This window comes from Notamacropus eugenii, chromosome 2 (assembly GCF_028372415.1).
Source record: "Notamacropus eugenii isolate mMacEug1 chromosome 2, mMacEug1.pri_v2, whole genome shotgun sequence".
Classification (NCBI taxonomy): domain Eukaryota; kingdom Metazoa; phylum Chordata; class Mammalia; order Diprotodontia; family Macropodidae; genus Notamacropus; species Notamacropus eugenii.
In genome coordinates this window covers 114,602,902-114,622,933 of record NC_092873.1, presented here as the reverse complement: position 1 = coordinate 114,622,933, position 20,032 = coordinate 114,602,902, and the positions used below count along the sequence as shown (strand labels likewise).

The 20,032-nt window shown below is 36.1% G+C and overlaps 1 protein-coding gene across 1 annotated transcript in view; it reads right to left on the bottom strand.

Moving 5' to 3' along the window:
• Window positions 1-7,107: 7,107 nt before the first annotated feature.
• GLYATL3 (glycine-N-acyltransferase like 3) overlaps window positions 7,108-20,032 on the bottom strand; it is a 28,913-nt gene continuing 15,988 nt past the window's right edge. The window contains exons 3-6 of the mRNA XM_072642418.1: window positions 17,021-17,128; window positions 15,165-15,291; window positions 11,803-11,926; window positions 7,108-9,450 (exon numbers count right to left, since the gene is read on the bottom strand). Coding sequence (XP_072498519.1) covers window positions 9,036-9,450; window positions 11,803-11,926; window positions 15,165-15,291; window positions 17,021-17,128 — 774 coding nt within the window. The 3' untranslated portion in view covers window positions 7,108-9,035. The remainder of the gene's footprint in view (window positions 9,451-11,802; window positions 11,927-15,164; window positions 15,292-17,020; window positions 17,129-20,032) is intronic.

The window sequence follows — 20,032 nt, the reverse complement described above, 5'->3', positions numbered from 1 at the left end:
CACAAAGGTTTACTGTCAGTAACCGACTACTATGTACAGCGATCTGATAAAGGAAGCTGGATGAGTTGTTAGTTAATACTGACTTAAGTTATTATTCTAATTTCTGGGAAGTATTTTCATTTTAAGGAGGTAAAAATAATAACGTAGGAACACAATTGAAAATGACTAATTAGCAACATTTATATAGCACTTACTATGTGTCGGGTACTATACTAAGCACTTTACAATTATTATCTTGTTTGACTTTCACAACAACTCTGGGAGGTAGGTGCCATTTTACAGATGAGTAAACTGAGGCAAACAAAGGTTAAATGACTTTCCCAGTTTCACACAGCTAGTAAGTGAGGCTGGATTTAAACTAAGGCTTTCCTGACTCTAGGCCCAGTGCCCTATTCATTGCACCATCCAGCTGACCCTATTATATTATTTATTATTAAATAAAATAGTGATAATGGTCATTTATGAGAAAGCAATATTTCACACTTTCTTCCATTTCTGAATAACAGAGAAACCTCCCTTTGATAATGCAATAATGTTGAAAAAGACTTTGAGTATGTAGAATTGTATGATTTGATTTGAGAGGAACCAGCCTAAAAATCTCATTCCCATCAGCCTGTCAGTATGTCTGAACTCTATGAATAGAAATTTATGGAATATTTAATGGATTGGGGATCAGTCTTTTAGTTTTTGGCTTTTTCATTCTCCATTCACAGGCCTACTAGGCCTGGGTAAGTCACCTAACCTCTCTAAGTCCTTGCATCCTCATCTGCATTTGTATTACCTACCTTACAAGACTGGAATGAAGAAGGCCTTAAGGAAGGAAATAAACGTTGTTATTATTGTTACCTCCTTAAAATGAAAATATTTCCCAGAAAGTAGAATAACAACTTAAGTTAACTAACAACTTGTCCAGCTCTCTTCATCATAACCCTGCACACAGTAGTAGGTTGCTGACGACAAAGCCAATAGAAATGGAGCATAAAATAGTCAACAAAGATTGGAGGAACAGCAACCTCAATTAGAAGGGAATTGAAAAGGATGATGAGAGGGGGCTTACAAAGCAATTTCACTTTAATCACAACATCTCTTAGGACTGACTCAATGATAACATGACTGTTAAGTACCCAATGGCTTTCCCCCACCACCAAAAACACTATCCCTAGTTGTTAAGGATGCTATGAGTTTTCTCTTAGTGTCCAAGATTCCATTTCTATTTATGGTGGAACTGCATTTAGGTTTCAGGTCTGTCATTTAGTGCACATTGTAATAACTGCATAGCCTTGATCAAAAAAAAAAGGGAATGCTCCAAAATCTGGGTCTATTCAAAGCTATATTTGTTAGGTACTTACATAGGGTTGTGCCTAGAAGATAGAGAAAGATCAGTTAAGATTAATTTCCTTCCTGAGTGGTCTTTGTAGATTAATAGAAATTGTAAGATATTCACAAGCTTTTTTTAAGTGCAGGGAGAAGTAAACTAGTGATTTCATCCATGTTGGGAATTCTTGGATGGAAAGTCCTTTTACAAGTCAAATTGCAGATAGTCATTTCTTCTGCACCTTATAGTTTTAGAGTTGTCTGAGGTACCGAACTACCTGTGATCATCCAGGTAGTATGTATCCAAAGTCCTTCCAATTCTTCATGACCTCATTTGAGGTTTTCTTGCCAGGAATTCTGGTGCGGTTTGCCATTTCCTTCTCCAGCTCATTTTACAGATGAGGAAACTAAGAAAAACAAGGTTGAGTGACTTACCCAGGGTCACACAAGTAGTAAGCGTTTGAAGACAGATTTGAACTCAGAAAGATGAGTCTTCCTGATTCCAGGCACAATACTCTATCCACTGGGTCCCCTAGCTGCCCCAGATATCAAATCTGTCCCTCCATTTATTTGTGTCCCTTACCTCTTTGCAAATAACTATAACAGAAAATAATGTGCTAAGTACCCATGAGAAATAGAAACCAAGTGCTTGTGAAGGAAAGGTCATTAATGACTTGCTAGACCAGGAAAAAATTCATTGAAGACTTGAGTTTTGAGTGGGCCTTTAAAAGGATGAATGATATTTCAATTGGGGAGAGGGAGAAGATAGTATCTCATGGTTCCCAATTTCTCTTGGTTCAGAATAGCTGATAGATGAACTGTTCACTTGCTTAAAAACACAGTGCTTTTGTCCATGGTTCCATCCACTTCTGATTTATTTGGATTAAGCAGATCAGTTCTGAGGTCTAGTTCTTCACGGGGCTTGGTTGCTGGAAAACTGTTGTTTCGTTCAAAATTTTGAAGCTCACAAGGTTGTTCAATCTCCAATACTCCACCTAACATAAGAAGTAATAAACACTGCAAGGAAAGAAGCTGCAGGTCCAGGTGTTCATAAACCACGTGGCAAGCTAGGGGAAATCAAAGTCAAAGGCTTGTCTCCTCACCCTGTAGTTCACAGTAGTGGTGTCGAATTCAATAGAAACAGAAAAAAACAAAAGCTGCGTATTGACTTTGAAAACCACAAACTAGCATTATCTATGTTGTACTGTAGTTTTATTTTGTTAAACATTTTCCAATTACATTTCAATCTGCTTTTGCTCTGCTCTTGAAAGTGGGCTGGGAGTTTGGAAACTTTGGTTTAGTTTTTTCTCTTGACAGCCACTGAGGAAGAAAAAGACATATCAAGTTTCTTCATTGGAGCCCTTTGTACTCAGTTCTGGATCAGTAGGCAATTAGCTTCTCTTCACCTTGCACTAAGCAGATAACAAGCAGTCTAAGAGTACCTGTAAGTGGTGTGAATCAGGGAGAGTATACTTCCAACCCTTCCTGGTGAGTTTACAGTGGACAGAACCTTTTGAAAGTATAATCCCAATAATGCCCCCTGAGTACCTCACATCTGGCCAGTACTTGTTAAATATAGAAAAACTGGTGATTTATGTATGTTTATTTTATGTCCTGCTATTTTGCAGAAGCAATTGTTTCAGTTAATTTTAGTTTAATTTCAAGGGTCCTCTAAGTGGACCAACATCAGCTGCAAAAAATGATACTTGTCTCAGGGTTCTGATTTGTTCTTTAAAAGAAATACATTTTTTTACTTTCAGATCTTTGTTCTTTCCTTTCCATATCCTCCCACCAATTGAGAAAATAAGAAAAATAAAACCCCAGTTAAAAAATTCTCTGATTTGTTGTCTCATTTGACCATAAAGTGTCATATTCAGAAAATACACTTCAAGGGAAATAATAAATTAAAAGTACCCTGAAAACTTTGAATTATGAGGAATTAAAAAACCAAACAATGGTGGAGCTAGAAGGTAAGCAAAGGGTTATGTAGTCCAATCCATTCAGACCCAGAAAAGTGAAGTAATATATCCAAAGCCTTAGTAAATTATGTGATGATAATTTTGATATTCCCTACTCAAATTTATCAGCAATTACTCAGTTTTTTTGTGATTTAATGGGTATCAGTGACTGTATTAGTGAATGGATCCAAAAGTTAGTTACACAAGTTAATGCTGTTAGGACAAGAGTTATATGTGTTAGGACCAGGTAACCTCCTGTAGATTTAATGATATTGACATTACGTATTAGTGGCATCATTGCACATTATGGGATAAAATCATATGACTGTTTTAGAGTAGCACATTACATTTGACCCTGAAGCTTGTTCTAGGAACCTCAACACCTCTCGCCCCTGTCCCTGCTCCTTTATGACCTTTCCTTGGGTCCACACATTCCTTAACTCCTAGAATACTGCAGGCCAAAACATCAGATATTTTACTTCCTAGGCAAGCCCCTGCTGAGGTAGAATGCCTTTACTGCTATTAATGACTTAAAAGCTTACTGACAGAGTTGTTATGATTGATGGATATGCCCCTCAACCAATCATAGAAGTTTCCCTACTTCTGGTGTTAACCAGTCATGAAATGCCTCATCCCATTTTTAATGTTCTCCCAAGTGTACAAAAGTAGCTAACACCCAAAGTGAGAGGTCCCTGATCACAAAGAAGACCTTGGACCCAATTAATTAGGGTCTCCTGGACTCCATAAGAAAATGAAAATGCTTGCAGTGCCTACATATCTCTTTGTTGAACATTAGACTGGAATTTTGGGGTCACAGGAAGAGGGCCAGAACTAAACCCAGGACTTTGTCCACAAATTCTCCTTGAGAGTTGGGAAATTTTTTTAAACTTTATTTGAATCCTCAATGCTTAGCACAGTGTTTGATCCACCACAAATATTTAATAAATTCTTGTTGACAAACTGGCAAATTGTCTAATAGCCTCAAGTTACCTCAACTCCTTTTAACAGCACATTCCATGTTGCAAGTATACTATTCAAGTGCAGACTAATACAAAGCATATTCTCTCTCAAATCTTCCCCAGAATGCTAGATAGATTTCTAGATTTAGATGTCAAAAGACTTTCCAGTTCAGCAAGTAATAAGGAAATCAGAAGCATAGAAAGATTTATATAAACTGATAAAGAATTGGACCAAAGCAAAAGAATACAATGATTCTTACAATGTAAATGAAAAGATCACCAGAAGGAAACTGAATTGATGGAAGTCTTGCAGGACAGATGATTAAACATAGATTGGTCCCTTCTCTATAGCTACTATAGCAGAATGCTGCATATATATATAGTCAGATTCAAAAGGTTTAATTGCTTTTCTTTGTCAAAAGGAAAAATTCCAATTCAGTGGGATTTTTTTTTTAAATGAATTAAAAAATTCTTTTAAAGAATTTTTAAAGTTTTTAAAGAACTTTAAAAAAACATTTTTTTAAAAGACTGCCTGTCAGTTACAATTGTAAATAATCTTCTTTTTTCTTATTCTTATAATTTTGGGGCCTGTATTTTAAAATCTTTATGGAAGGTTGAATGTAGAGTCAAGTAGAAGTGGGCAGGGGAAGTAAGAAAGATTTCATTTTCCTCAAGTCCAGATCTGTTGTGAGTTAATATGACTTAAGTCTCAAGCATTTTTGTAATTGTCTTTCCCTAAAATAATCCTTGGTTTTTACTGCAGGAGACACATTTCATTTCTTAACTTTTATTTTTATTTGATCCTTCCCTAATGGTATAAATCACTCTTGATTTTTCCTAAATGATTTGATGAGTTTTTAACTTGAGATTTTTTTCCCTTTATCTATTTATTCACCTACTCAGAATATGAAATGAATTTCATAAGACCATTGATGGAAATAGAGCAGATACCAGAGTAAAAGAATAATTTGGTTAGTGGAAGCAAGCTGTCATTACCCAAAATCATTGCATTTGTCAATATCCACAGCATTTCTCCAGTGTGCCTTCTGAATTTTCTTTATCAGAATGGAAATTCTGTGGGATATCCTTCGCAGAACGTTTAAATGAGAATTTTTTGTGATCTTTTCATTTACATTGTTAAAATCCTTGTATTCTTTTGCTTTGGCTCAATTCTTTATCAGTTTATATAAATCTTTCTACATTTCTGAATTCCTCCTATTCATCATTTCTTACTCCTGACAGGAAGTGTTGCAGATGCCTTAGTTTTGGATGTTAAGTAAAGAAGTTTGCACTTTATTCAGGAAACAGAGAACAAGGTTTTTTTTTTCTTTCTTTCTAGTGTGTAAGAGGGGATGATAAGAAGAGAAAAAAAGTATTTGCTAATTGAAAAATAAAAACACAACAAAACAAAAAAAGAAGCACCAAGGAAGACATAAGATTACTTTGGATTAGCATTCCCATTCACCTTTGGAAAAGTCACTTGAGCTCTCTGGGCTACAGTTTCTTCAACAGTAAGATGAATGAATTGGACTAAATGATCTGTAACATTTCTTCCAATTCTAAATTCTATTATCTTCTTTTTGCTTGGCTCTCATATGTTGTTCCTAGATAGGTTCTCTTTTTAGAATGATATTTTATCTCCTTGCCATGTTCCCTAAGTGGTATTACCCTTAGTATCTATCCTTGGATTTGCTGAGATGAAATGACCAATGGACACTGGATACCTTCCAGTTGTCCCCCCCTTTTGCTTCATTAACCTTGATTAGTTTCATAGATTTTGTGCAAATTCTGTTTAGCAATAATTACAAATATTTATTGAGGCAGGTAATGAAATAATTCTATTCCACGGGCCTTAATTAAGGGCCTGCTAATGATAACGAAAAAATGGCTCTCATTACACCTGTGTATTAACCACAGAGACCTACAATTTTTAGGCATGTCTTTTTCTATGTCTAATGATTCATATTCCTGATAAAAATGGAATGTCCATTTTCTCTAAGTTACTTTCTATGCTCTTCAACTGGTATTTGACTACATTTCGCAACTGACACATTCAGGTCATTCCAATCTTCAGAACCCTATGAAAATCTGGCAGCTCCAAAAGTTAACAAGACTCCATGAATTAATCTGTATGGCTGTGTCAATCATATCAGATACCAATGGTCATTTTTTCTTTAGCTGCTTTAAGGCAGAAATGAATACACACAGTCAGAATGCGAACTTGTACATTTATTATTAAATTCAAGAAATATTTATCAAGCTCTTACTTGGTGTAAGGCATGCTGGTAGACACATCTCTCTCTCTTTTTTAAGACACATATCTTTCGAGATAAACATACACAAATATCCAGAAACCCAGTAAGCCAGTAAGAGTAACAAGATGGAGAAAAAAAAAGCTAAAGGATACTTTCCTAACAGTTATGAGAGCTGGGTTCTAGTGCTTTTTGTGCTATAAGTTTTTGATTTTGAGTAATTCACTCAAACTTTGTGGGCCCATTTACCCAGGGTTAAGAGGGTTATTTCCTTCTCCCTCCCCAGGTCACTTCATAGTTTAAAATGTATTGGTTTAATGACTTCTAAAATTATATAAAAGCAGAATGGTACAGTGAAAATCTATTTGATTTTGGATTAAGTACAGTGAATAGCTGACATTAGAGCTAGGAAGACTTGGGTTCAAGTTCAGTCTCTGAAGCATACTGCTTTTGCATATCTTTTTCTTGTCTATACTATGTGACACTGGGCAAATCATTTAACATTTCAGTGTTCCAGGCATCTTTGAGATTAGGTTTCAAAGAAGGTGTTGGCCTGCATTAGCAGAAGACATTTCTTTATCTGAGAGTTTTTATATTAATGTAGTTACAAGTCTATTTTCTATCCCTTAAATTATGTGGAAGTTGTCTTTATGAATATGTTCTGCTAAGGGGGGGTGGTGATACTCCAGATATCCATATTATATACTTCTTAATAAAGTGTTCTTCACATAAAGTCTCTCAAATATTTATCTGTAAGGAAAGCAGTATGGCTCAGTAGGAAGAGACTGAGAGTCCAAGGATCTAGGTTCTTAAGATTATGGATCTAGAGTGAAAAAGGTCACCAAAAGTCATCAAGTCCAACACCTAATTTTACTAATGAGAAAACTGAGATCCAAGAAGTTTAAATGACTTTTCCTCATGTATACAGGTAGTAAGCATTAGAAGATAGACTTGAAACTAAAGTCATTTGACTCCACAGTCAAAGCTTTTTCCAGCTTCAACTATGCTACTTTACCACCTATGTGAACCTTAGGTATAAATCTCAGTTTTCTTATCTGTAAAATGAGAGGATTGGAATAAATGATCAATAAGGTCCTTTTAGGTCCAAATCTATGAATTCATGTCCTGTTTTATTTAAATGGGACTTTGGGCTAAACTACAGAGTGGGCTAAAAAACCTCAGGATGTCACAGACACCAACAGAACTACTGAGATTATAAATTATAGTATAGTGACTGTCAATAATTTCCCCTTCTAAGCATCATTTAGTTTTTTTCTCCTTCTTGAAATAATCAAATTTATTGGACACCAATACGCCTTTCCTAACTCTTACTCAAGGGTAAAACATGCAATCATATTCATTTCTATTCTGTAGCATGGCCATGCTGTGACAATTGTTTAATTGTTATCAAATGGAAGTCTGGAAAAGTTATTTAAAAAAAATAATTCAGAGAGATTCAAAGCTAGTGTTTCTCCAGTGTTTCATTCTGCCACAGCTTCTCCCTATAATCTAAGGGTTTCAGTTCTTTGCACCTAGGACTAAGGATAGCTATAAACCTTACCTTAGACCAGATAGGTTTCTACCTTCAAAGTTAACCAGTGGAGGGGTAGAGGGAGACAGGTGAAAAGAGGGAGATATGTCACAAAATAATAAAAAGATACGTAGTGGTTGACTTAGATATAGTAACAGCAACAATCACTGCTGAGGATTTAAATAACCCACACTAAAATTATTCTATCACCCAAAGGATATGAAAGGAGTGGGAAGGGAAGACAAGGGAACAAGCATTTACAAAATGTCTCCTACATGCCAGGAACTGTGCTAAGTGCTTAACAAATATTTCATTTGATCATCACAATAACCCTATGAGACAGGTGTTATTATTCCCTATTTATTATTGAGGAAACTGAGGCAAGGTAGAAGTTAAATGACTTGCCCAGAGTCACACAACTGGTATTTGAGGCTCGATGGGAACTTAGATCTTCCTGACTCTAGATCCAGCACTCTATTTATTGCCACCACCTAGCTTTCGGAAACAGGAATGAATCCCAACAAGATAAAAGGAAAGGGAAAGAAAAGGCTGAAGAGCTCAGTCAAAAGAGTTTGAAACAGAAGATGATGGGGGTAAATATAAGGAGATCAAGGTGTTAGAGAGCTGGGTCAGTACCTAGATTATAGCAATTGAGTTATAACCAAACGCTTGTGTGTCATGTCTTTTATCCTGAGATGCTAGCTTCTGTCATAAATGCTAAAGAAGAGCAGCTGACTCTCACATTAGCCTGTCCATGAAATTGGAACATAGAATTGCCTGAGCTGAGTACCAAAGAACAGCAGACGTATCCACTTTTTGGTAGCTCCTGACCCCTTTAATTATTTCCAAAGGAGCCTGAGAAGAAAAGAAGCATGGTCTAGACCTGATCCTTCATGTTTCTTCCAGGACAAGATTGGAACTCTCTTATTTCCATTTCAATTGCTTATTATCTGGCCAATAAGGAAGTATTGGATAAGAGGAGAAAGTAAGAATTCCAATTCTGCTGTAGGAATAGGTATATTTAGACAGAGAAAGCCCTAGGAGTGAGGATAAGTCTGTGAAAGCGGCAAGGCAAAAAATGAGCATTAAGGCTTTTGAGAAGAGTTATTGATGCTGTGTTATCATCTAAGACATTGCCTTGACTTGGGAAACCCCGGCTTTGGAGCTTCCTGGCCAATGTCACAGCCACCAGTCGGCTATAACCTTTCCTGCGGTGTTCCGGCAAGGTGTAACCATGAATCATTGTGGCAAACTGGTCTGTGAGACCCCAGGAAACTGGTTTGCCATTTTCATCTCGGACACACACACTAGGAAAGCAGTAGATGAGGTTGGCAAGGTATCGGTGGCACTGTTCATTTCCTCCCCGGGACCAAGTTCTGTTTAGCAGACCAGCTTCAGTAACACTCAGGTAAGACAGCTGAGGGGAATACGGCACTCTGAAGGAAGAAGTGGCATGTTAGATGGAATTCAGTCACAGAATTAGAATCATTTTGTCCGTTTCCTTTTTGCCACACAAATTCACAGATAAAATCATTTTAGGTAAGAGTAATATGAAGCTAGTAAAGTGCCTAATTGATTTATAAGTAAATAGATTTCAGAGTTGTCTGTGCCCCTTTGAGGCACTTAAAAAATTCTGATCATCAGTAAATTTCTCCTTATACCCAATCTAAATCCTTTCTCCTTTAACATTAGCTCATATTTTTTTTTAAAAGACAAACATTTCCATATCATAGTACAATAAAAAAAGATGATTGTACACAAAATTGCAAATCTGCTCTGCACAACTGGCTATTCCCTTTAAACATACAACAAAATTACAATGTAAATTCCTTTTTTCTTCCTCATTCCCCCCACCCTAGAGATGGCTACCATTAGACACAATATGTGTGTGTGTATGTGTATAAAACTATTCTATACATACTTTTATGAATCAGTTCTTTCTCCAGATTCAGATATCAGCTTTCTTCATATGTCCTTTATAGTTAATTTGGGTATTTACAATAGATAAAATAGCTTATTTTTTGAAACTCATTCTTTTTATTCAAAGTTATTCTCAAAACAATATTGCTGTTATTTATGAAAATTAAGAACTGCTTACCAAGGTATAGATATCCCTTTTTAGAATCTGAAGTCTTATGAAGTCCTGTCTTTGACACTCACCACATAAACTTTTGATAGGATTTATATCAGTGTAAAGAGTTCACACACAAGGAATTTCCCACACTGATAAAATCATAGCTCTTCCACATAGTCATATATAATATTTTGCAAATTCTTTGTATCTCAATCTACATATTCCATGACGTTAAAAATAGAGGGAAAATTAGAAAGATCAGAACTTACACCAAAAGGATACAATCATTAGAACTGGATAGACTATATCGAAATCCTGGACAGGAAAACTGTTGTTAAGAAAAACTTGTAGAGACAATATCAATATAGTTATCATATGCCATACTGCACTAGCGATAGCTAACAATTAGATAGGGTATATTTTCTAAACCAAATGTGCCTAGCTGTCCTACGATCATTTTTAATAGGTTCCAGATTGGTAACTACAAAGCTGTCTCAGACAAGAGGAATGCCAATAGCCTTATAAGTAAATGCCACAGCTTTGCATGGCATTCCTTTTGTGCACTTTAAGAACTTTTCGCCATCAGTAAGTTCCAGCATTGGGTTACTAGCTTTCTCTCTAGTGTTAAAAGAAACTACTCAACAAGAAAGCAATCTAGCCTTTGGCTTAATTTTAAAACCTTTGGCTTTAATTCCTTCTTCAACCAAAAGAGGCCAGAAGACATGAATCCAAAGAATGAAAAGTGTTGCCATTGAGGATATGGTCAATTACAAAAATGTTCTGTAGCTGCAGGATATTGTAGGATCAGTTGATCCTCTGGGTAGCAGTAGTCAGATGGGATGCCATATTCCCGTTTTTGTTTCTTTTGCTCAGTGAGCAGGACACTGAACAAATAATGGATGAGTGGGGTCAGTGGCCCAGTTACCAGAGTTAGGTGGTCTAACTCTTTATGCAGAAGGCTTCAGCTCCCAGGCTAATGCCCAGAATAAGATTAAAATAAGGTTGTGATTAATGGACTTAACGACTATTGCTCTATAATGATACTATTCATAATAGTATATTATATTCCATATAAACCAAATTTAAAAAGTGAGAACAAGATCATGATATAATGACCACTACTCATGTTTATAATTTAACCTTGGTTTCTAATTTTGTTTAAGCTTTTGTTATGCTGATGCCTGGAGCTGGAATTAGCATTTTTCATTCCTGGCAAGATTCGCAAAATGCTCTCTGAAATGCAACATGAAGTGTATCACCAGCCCCAACTTTTTAAAAGACAAAAATGGAAGTTTTGCTGAGTGGAGCTGGAGTGGGGCAGGAGCTTATCTGGGGTATGGCAGCCTCAGGAGGGAGGTATGTGGTAGCATCCTATTTAAACCAATTATTCTTGTTAAACAGATGCTAAGCTCAGCTAATACTTTATTTAGTTGACGTACAACTTCTAAATTGGGTAAAGAGAATGCAAAAACATAATATGAAGCTCACTATAGACAGTGCAGATCTATTTGTACTTAGTATCCAGGGAAAAAATGAAGGTCTTTTTATTGTACACGTTGAGCACACACACACACAAATATTCAATAGCCTTAATTCATTGACATCAAGTTTACCCCTCCAAAAAACCCTGAAAATTGAATTTCAGTTCTGAGACAAATTTCAGTACCAAGTCTCTAATTATTCCTCCCAACCTCAGAAAACTGACTTAACCTACCGGGAACTGACATCTGGCAAAGGGAATGGAGAAAACTCAACTGCCTTAAAGGAAGTCAAATTTACATCCAACTGTTTCGAGTTTGCAACAGCTTTAGAAACTTCATATATTTCCTCCTGGAGTCCTATGAAGAAAGAAATTTTTTAAAGGTAAAGAAAATGAGAGTTTTATTTGAGAAATAAAGGGCAGCTGTTCATTATTGAATTCTTATAGTACTTAGAGTATACACTAAATAGCAACATTCAGGGTACATCAGGAAGAAAATTAGGCTTGAAGTTTGAAAAAATCGCTCAGCAGTGGCATGATTTGGAATCAGAGAAACTCTTTTCATATCTCAGCTCTGGTATTTATTAGTTTTATGACCTTGTGTAAGTCTATGCTGTCTATGCTGCATTTTCCTGATCTATAAAACAAGTAGTTATGTGATTTCTAAACTTTAAGGTTCCCTCTAGCTCTGAGTCTATGATTCTATGAATATAGTTTCAAGCTCTGGATCCCTCACCTACTAGGGGAGAGACCTCAAGTGTCAATTGACTCCCTTCCTCCCCCAAGATGAAGATTGTCAGGATTTTCCTTGCTAGATAGTTGTGAGGAATAAACTAGGCCATGTGTGACAGTGCTTTATATACAAAAAAAGTCTTATAAAAACACAGATTTGTTATATATTTGTTGCACTGTGTCATTTTTCAGTCATGTTCGATTCTTTGTGACCCCATTTGGAGTTTTCTTGGCAAAGATACTGAAGTGGTTTGCCATTTCTTTTGCCAGTTCATTTTATAGATGAGGAAATGGAGGCAAACAGAGGTAAGTGACTTGCTGTAGGGTCACATTAGTATTTGACACCTGATTTGAACTCTGTAAGATGAGTTTTCCTGACTCCAGATCTGACACTCAATTCACTGTGCCATCTAGGTAGTTTTTTATTCTAATTAATGCCCATATTGCATACAATTTCCTCTTTTTCTTACATTTTCTTTTCTGGTATGAATTTAACAATCATCAACAAACATATCAACTTGTAAAGAACAAAAAATGAGGATTACATGTGAACTTATGTTTGGTTTCTTTTTAAAGGCATATTGTTTAATTTAACAAGGAAGTAATAAATTTGTTCTGTTTGTTTGTTAATCCTGATTTTTAAGATAGAACTGTAAGCCCCTTTAGTTAAGGGCTATTATTACCTCATCCATTTTATAGATGAGTTAACTAAGGTTTAGAGAGTATAAATGACTTGCCCAAGGTCATGCAGCTAAGTGTCTAGTAGAGGATTTGTCTCAATCTTTCTGAGTACAAGTCTAATGCTTTATGAACTTATCTTAAATAAACAAAAGCATATATTAAATTTAGCAAAGCAAAAGATAAATTGCCATTTGTGTCCCCTTCTGAAATTTTGGGTTTTTTTAAAGTGTGTTTTGGTTCTTTATTCATTATTTTTTCTTTTCTTTTCTCCTCCTTTCTTCCTTTTTTCCTTCTTTCTTCCTCCTTTCCTTCCTTTTATTCTTCCTTCCTTCCTTTCTTTTCTTCATCCTTCATTGCCAAAAAAGACCATGCCATCAGAGAAGTAATGACATGACTTGCACTTGACTTTGTTTTGAGTGAGGGAGGGCTGCACAGGTCACCAGCCTCACTTCTCCTCCAGAGCCATCTGAATCCAGCGACCAGATATTCATCAGGATGACTGCAGATGACCCAGGATGAGGCAATTGGGGTTAAGTGACTTGCCCAAGGTCACACAGGTAGTGACTGTCAAAGGTCTGAGGTGAGATTTGAACTCAGGTGCTCCTGACTCCTGCACTGGTGCTCTATTCACTGCACCACCTAGCTGCCCTCTTCTTTCCTTCTTACCTACTAATTTGCCCTCCTCTGGCTCCATTGTGACAAATAAGTGTAGTCAGGCAAAACAGTATTTGAAAATAGGTACCTAATTCTATAATTATTCTATAATTCTAAATCTACCACTTCTCTGCCAGGACCATCTTCTTTTTCATGATGGTAGAAACAGGGAATGGAATTAGCTTTAACAGTTTTTTTTTAAATCTTATATTTATTGATATATTTTGCTTCTTTCATTTGCAAATATATCCTGTTCTTCCCCAGCATCTAGCAAGTCATATCTTATGGAAAAGATTTGGAGGAAAAGGTGGGGGGAGTTTGGAAAATCAACAAATCCATCATGTCTGAAAGTATATGCAATATTCTACACATGTTCCCCTACCAATGCAAGAACAAAAAAAAGGGGGATGCATATTTTATCCCATTTTTATCCAAGGTCAAGCTTAGTCATTATAATTACACAGTTTAGGGTTTTTCTCCACTTTCCATTTATACTCTTGTAGCCATTGTGTGGTACCATTTTGCTGCATCATTTCATATGCCCTTTTGCTCTTCTCTGAATGTTTCATATTCATCATTTCTTGAAGTGTAGTAATGTACCTTTATATTTATTCATGTACTACAATTTGTTTAGCTATTCCCTAAGTCAATAGGTATATACTTTGTTTTTATTTTTTTGTGACTTTGAAAAGTGACACCATTAATATTTCTGCGTAAATGGAACCTTATTTTCTCTTTGACCTTTTAAGGGTATTTTCCTAGCAATGTAATGTCTGGGTTACAGGGTAAAGACATTTTAGTCATTCTTTCTCCCCGCAATTCTAAATTACTTTCCAAAATGGCTGGACCAATACACAGCTCCATCAACATGGGAATCTGATTACATTTCTCTAAGCAAATAGTCATTCTGTGAATCCTGTGATTAGGAATCAAGAACACAAGGGGAAAAGATACATTGGTAAATGAGTTGGGCTGATACAAATTTGGGGAGCAAAAGATTTTTCATAGTCTTAATGATTTCTGAAAACAACTTACAGGGCAAATAATTTTAAAATAAGCGTTAAATAAGCACCAAAGTTAAAATAATTTGTTCTGCCATGATTGTTGAGAGGAGGGAGATTGTGGATCTTGTAATCAAAGAATCGGAATGACATTATTTTTCTAGCTGTGGAAAAATATAAAACCTCTTTTGGATCAATATTATTTCAAGATATGAGAAGAACTGTAGTGGCATTGTGTACAGGAGGATAAGAAAGGAATAATATTACATGTATCCACCTTTTGAGAGTACCTATGGAAATCTGTAACAGGTGCTATTAAAATTCCTTCCATTAAAAAGAATTCCAATTAAAAGGATCATTTTTTCCCATAGCAGTCAACTCTTCACATCATATAACAAATAAACAAACTTTTAAAAACAAGTATTAACACCCTACTCCCCACACACACAAAAAAAAACAACAAAGCCATGAGTAAAAGTAGGGGAGAACATTGTGAGTCCATAGCTCTTTTGACACATTCAACTTCACCTTGAATCTGAAAGACTTGCTCCCAGTTGATAACATCAGGCTCCTCTAGAAGCTTATGATAAGCTCGGAAATCCTTGTAGAAGACTGAATAAGCGTTGGTATAATGGTCTAGGTCATCTGTCTTAGCCTAGGAAGAAGTATGAAATTAATAAAAGCCTATATGAGATCCAAATCTTGAGGGTTTGTGTCCTGCTCTGTTACAAATTTTTTAATGGGATTTCTCCTTTAAAGTAGTTATTTCCAAAAGGTATTAAATATGTATATATGTGTACAGATGTAGGTATGTAAGGCAGCTAGACTCATCTTCCTGAGTTCAAATCTAGTCTCAGATACTTTCTAGCTATGTGATCCTGGACAAGTCACTTAACTCTGTTTACCTCAGTTTCCTCATCTGTAAAATGAGCTGGAGAAGGAAATGGCAAACCACTCCAGTATCTTTGCAAGAAAACCCCAAATATGGTTACAGAGAGTCAGACATGATTGAAAAACAACTGAATCGAATTTGTATAATATGTATGTGGATATTTTAATGTTTATATATACATAAATAGGATATATATACATATGTATACATAGATGCACATGTGTATAGATGCAGATAGGTATGTATCTATTTGTGTATATATGTAGGTGAATACATATATATATATACAAATGCACATCTATATGTGTATGAATATGGGTGTGTGTGTGTGTGTGTGTGTGTAAAACAGTCACTTAATCTCTCAGTTTTTTAGGTAATTCTCAACTCTAAATTGCAGAAAAAGTGCCACCTGGCATTGGTAGAATTCCTCACCTAGAAGTTCTCTATACCAATAAAGTCTAAAGCCGAATCTCTATTCCCATTTAATCTGATGATCCAGAACTCTGAAATTCCCCTTTCTGGTCATGACAAACTACGCTCCATTTTTTCTTCTACTTTACTCCTCTTAAGCCTATTTTTCTTTTCATTCTAATCTCCATGTACTCCATCCCTCCCTGTTCTCCCAGGCCATCATTTTTGCTCTGCTCTCCTGCCTCTCCAATTGCAATCTTTATCCTGTAGTTAACCAATTCAATTATGCACTGTCTTGTTTCCTTGAATCCCTTGCTGCCTGTCCTGTTGCTGACCACATCTTGCCAAATTTCGACCTTGAGTTATCTCCAACAGACTATGTTTTCTGATCCTATACCTGTACTGCTAAATGTATACTGGGGAAAGTCATACAAGTGAAAAGTCCTATATTATTACACTAATTAGTATATTGATAATGTAGTTCTAATAACAGCCATAAATACGATGGATCAGATGGGACTTTTCCCCAGGGCACCACATCTGAGATACTTCTTCCAAGTGAAAATTTTCCCATTCATTGGTGCTGAAGTGTTCCACCACTCTTACAGAGTCTATTTTTCTTCAGCTGCCTTTTTGTGGATTATGGTTCTAGGGTCACAGACCATTCCAGGATGAGAATTGAAGTTTGATTGTCAGCAGTCTTTCTACCCAATTACATCTGACTAGAGGAGACCATCTCCTGTGTTGCTCCTTTTCTTCCCCACCTCATCCTCAACCTCTCCACGCTGCTTTGGTCAGGGCCCCAGAATGCCTACTTATGGTTCAGAGTAGTAATAGACAATAACCAGTTTGTCAAAAGTGAAGAGATATTAGTTATGTGTCATTTGATATGATAATAATTTCGCTTAAAAGTATATGAAATTACCCTGGCCACTGCCTCTGTTCTTTTCCTCCTGAATGATTCTAGCCCTTGTTCTCCCTCTCCTCCTCCAAATGTCATCTACCCGCATTTTTGCACCCCTTCTCTCCTCTCTGAATAACACAATTTTAAACTAATTTTTCACACCACACCAGTAGATACCTGCTTCTGCCGCCTAGTGATGACAGTTTTGAAGTCTGGCCAAGCATCCACTACCACTTCCTTCTGAAAGGGATTTCCACGATTCATGTTCATTACTGCTCCATAAACCTGAGCCAACAAAACCAGAGAAGAAGGTAAATAAGAATCCAAACCCCTATGGCTTTCATTGAGCTGATATTCTTCACATAGTATTTTTTACTTCATAATCTACTTAGCAATGATGGCAATTCTACCCACTAAGATAAGCAGAAGAAAAATGAAAAGGAAATGAATTCTCCTGTTTTCTCTGACCATTTTCTTATCTTCTCCTCTCCCCTCCCTACACACCCCTAAAAAAGAAGTGCCAGATCTATGCAATCCTCTGTGACTCCACTCAGATTTCAATCAATCAGTCAACACATATTAAATCGCTTCTATGTTCCAAGTACTAGTCTAGGTATTGAGGATACAAATACAAAACCAAAACCAAACGAACTAAAAAAAAATACCTGAAGTAGTATCTATCCTCAAGTATCCTATAATCTATTGTAGGAAACAACATGCACATATATAAATATGTACAGAATAAATGCAAAATAGCCTAGGGAGGAAAGTAGCAGTTGGGGGATAAAGAAAAGCTTCATATAGAAGTTGGTGCTTCATATGGCTGAGTCATAAAGTATAATATAGTAATGTCAAACACCTTCATGATGGGCACTTGATACCTCAAACCTAATGAGATTTGTCAAATACAAATACATCTTTATCATCCAATTGAGACTATCAAGTAAAGTTAAGAAGAAAGACCATTGGACTTGGAATGAGAAGAGATGTGGGCTCAGTTCCTCCCTCTGACACTTATTTGATATGTGACCCTGGATAAATCATTTACCCTCTTTGAGCTTTAGTTTTCTCATCTGTAAAATGGGGACAAGAGTACCCATGGGGCTTCTTTGTAGTCATACATCACTGCAAGAATATGGTGTTAATAGAATAGATCTTTGTTTCAAAGAGAGAACTTGGATCCATAAAAGAAGTGGGTAATTTCTCAGAGGTGATCCAGTCTGCTTTCTCCTCTTTAGTTTTGGGATACATCATGGAATATTATAACCTCTGAAGAACTGAAGTTGATATTGCCCAAAGGGCAACAGAGTCTTATGATACACATGTGCTGGCTGCACCCCTTACAAATGATATATACGAGAAATGATGGAAAGGACATCATCAAAAAAACATGTTACTGGAATAAAAACAATTAATCAGTTGCATAAGGAGAGCAAGAGATGGCTGATGAGCAACCTGTGTGCTCTACTTGTATTTACATAGTGTTGAGAACTTTAAAAAGATTCATAGCCCATCCTTCTTCTTTAAGAAACAGCTCATGTGCCATCTTCTCGATGAAACCATTCCCAATCCCTCAGTTGCTAAGGCCCTCCTTTCTAAACTCCCTTTTAAAAAAATACTTTGTACATATTTGCATTTACTCACTTTATAATTCACTTGACAGCTAGTTGACCCAGTGGATAAAGCTTGGAATTTGGAGCCAGGAAGATATGAATTAAAATCTTGCTTCAGACACATACTGGTTGACCCTGGGCAAGTCACTTAATTTTTGTTTATTTCAATTTTCTCTTCTGTTAAGTGGAAATAATAATAGCATCTATCTCACCAAAGTTGTTGTAAGGATCAAAGGTGATAAGATAATGCAAACCTCAAAACACTACATAAATGCTACCGGCTATTATTTAGCAACAATTTGCACTTTTTAAAATATACTTTTTGTACCTTTCCATTTTAATGTTGTAGCTTTGGTATTAGAGATTATTTCATTCTTTATGTTTGGGACTGGATCCTGAGAGGGCCAAGTTTGAACCCTACCTCTGACACTTACAGGCTGTGTGACCTTGGGCAAGTCATTTAACCTCTTTGGGACTTGATTTTCTCTTCTGTAAAATGAGGAGTTTAGACTAGAAGAACACTAAAGTCCCTTCAAGCTCTAAATCTATGAATCTGTGATTTTTACTTTCATTACTACTCTCATTAAGTCCATTTCACTAAGGACACCTTCCCAAACTTGTAACCATTTTTATTAATAAAAGACTGATGTAAATCTACTTTAAATTCATGTAATGCTAGAAGGCTGGAAATGTCATATATACCAAGTTGAATTAAACTATGGCTCTTAAATAAATATAATAATACTAACATATTTTACAAAATCATAAGACTGTTGAGTTGGAAGAGGCTCAGAGGGTATTTAGACTAAGCCCTTCCAAAGACAAGAATTCTGAACACCCCCCCACCCCCACCCCCAACAAGTGGTCATCCAGTCTTTACTTAAAGGTATTCAAGTGGTGAGGTACTCTTTACCATTGTGACAAATCAATCCATTGAAAGCTTTGGCAACTCTACCTGTTATTAAGTTTTTTTCTTATATGGAGCTAAAACTTCTTTCCTTTAGTCTTAGTTTTCTACTATTTAACATAATTTTCTTTCTGTTTCAAATGATGAATTAAGAGTTTTGAAGTTAAAAATGTGACACCTCTTTCAGACAAAAAAAGTGGATTCAGTAAAGTTAGTAGTTACTACCTACTATACTACTAATAACTACACTAATTATTATATTAAATACTAACTATTATTATACCAACTTCTAACTATACTAACTACTATGATAACTACACTAACATCTACAAATGATAAAAGTGCTACTACTACTATACTAACTACTAAATGGTTGTTGTTGAGCCATTTAAATTGTGTCAGACTCTGTCACCCCACGTGGGGTTTTCTTGGCAAAAATACTGGAGTGATTTGCCATTTACTCTTTTACAGCTGAGGAAACTGAGGCAAACAGGATTAAGGGACTTGCCCAAAGTCACAACTGTCTGGGGCTGGATTTGAACTCAGAAAAATGAATCTTCCTAACTCCAAGCCCAGCACTTTATCCTCTGTACCATCTAATTGGCCATTAAATATCTACCTAACCTATAGGCTCCTTCAGAGCAGGAATTGTGGTTTATCTAAACTTAC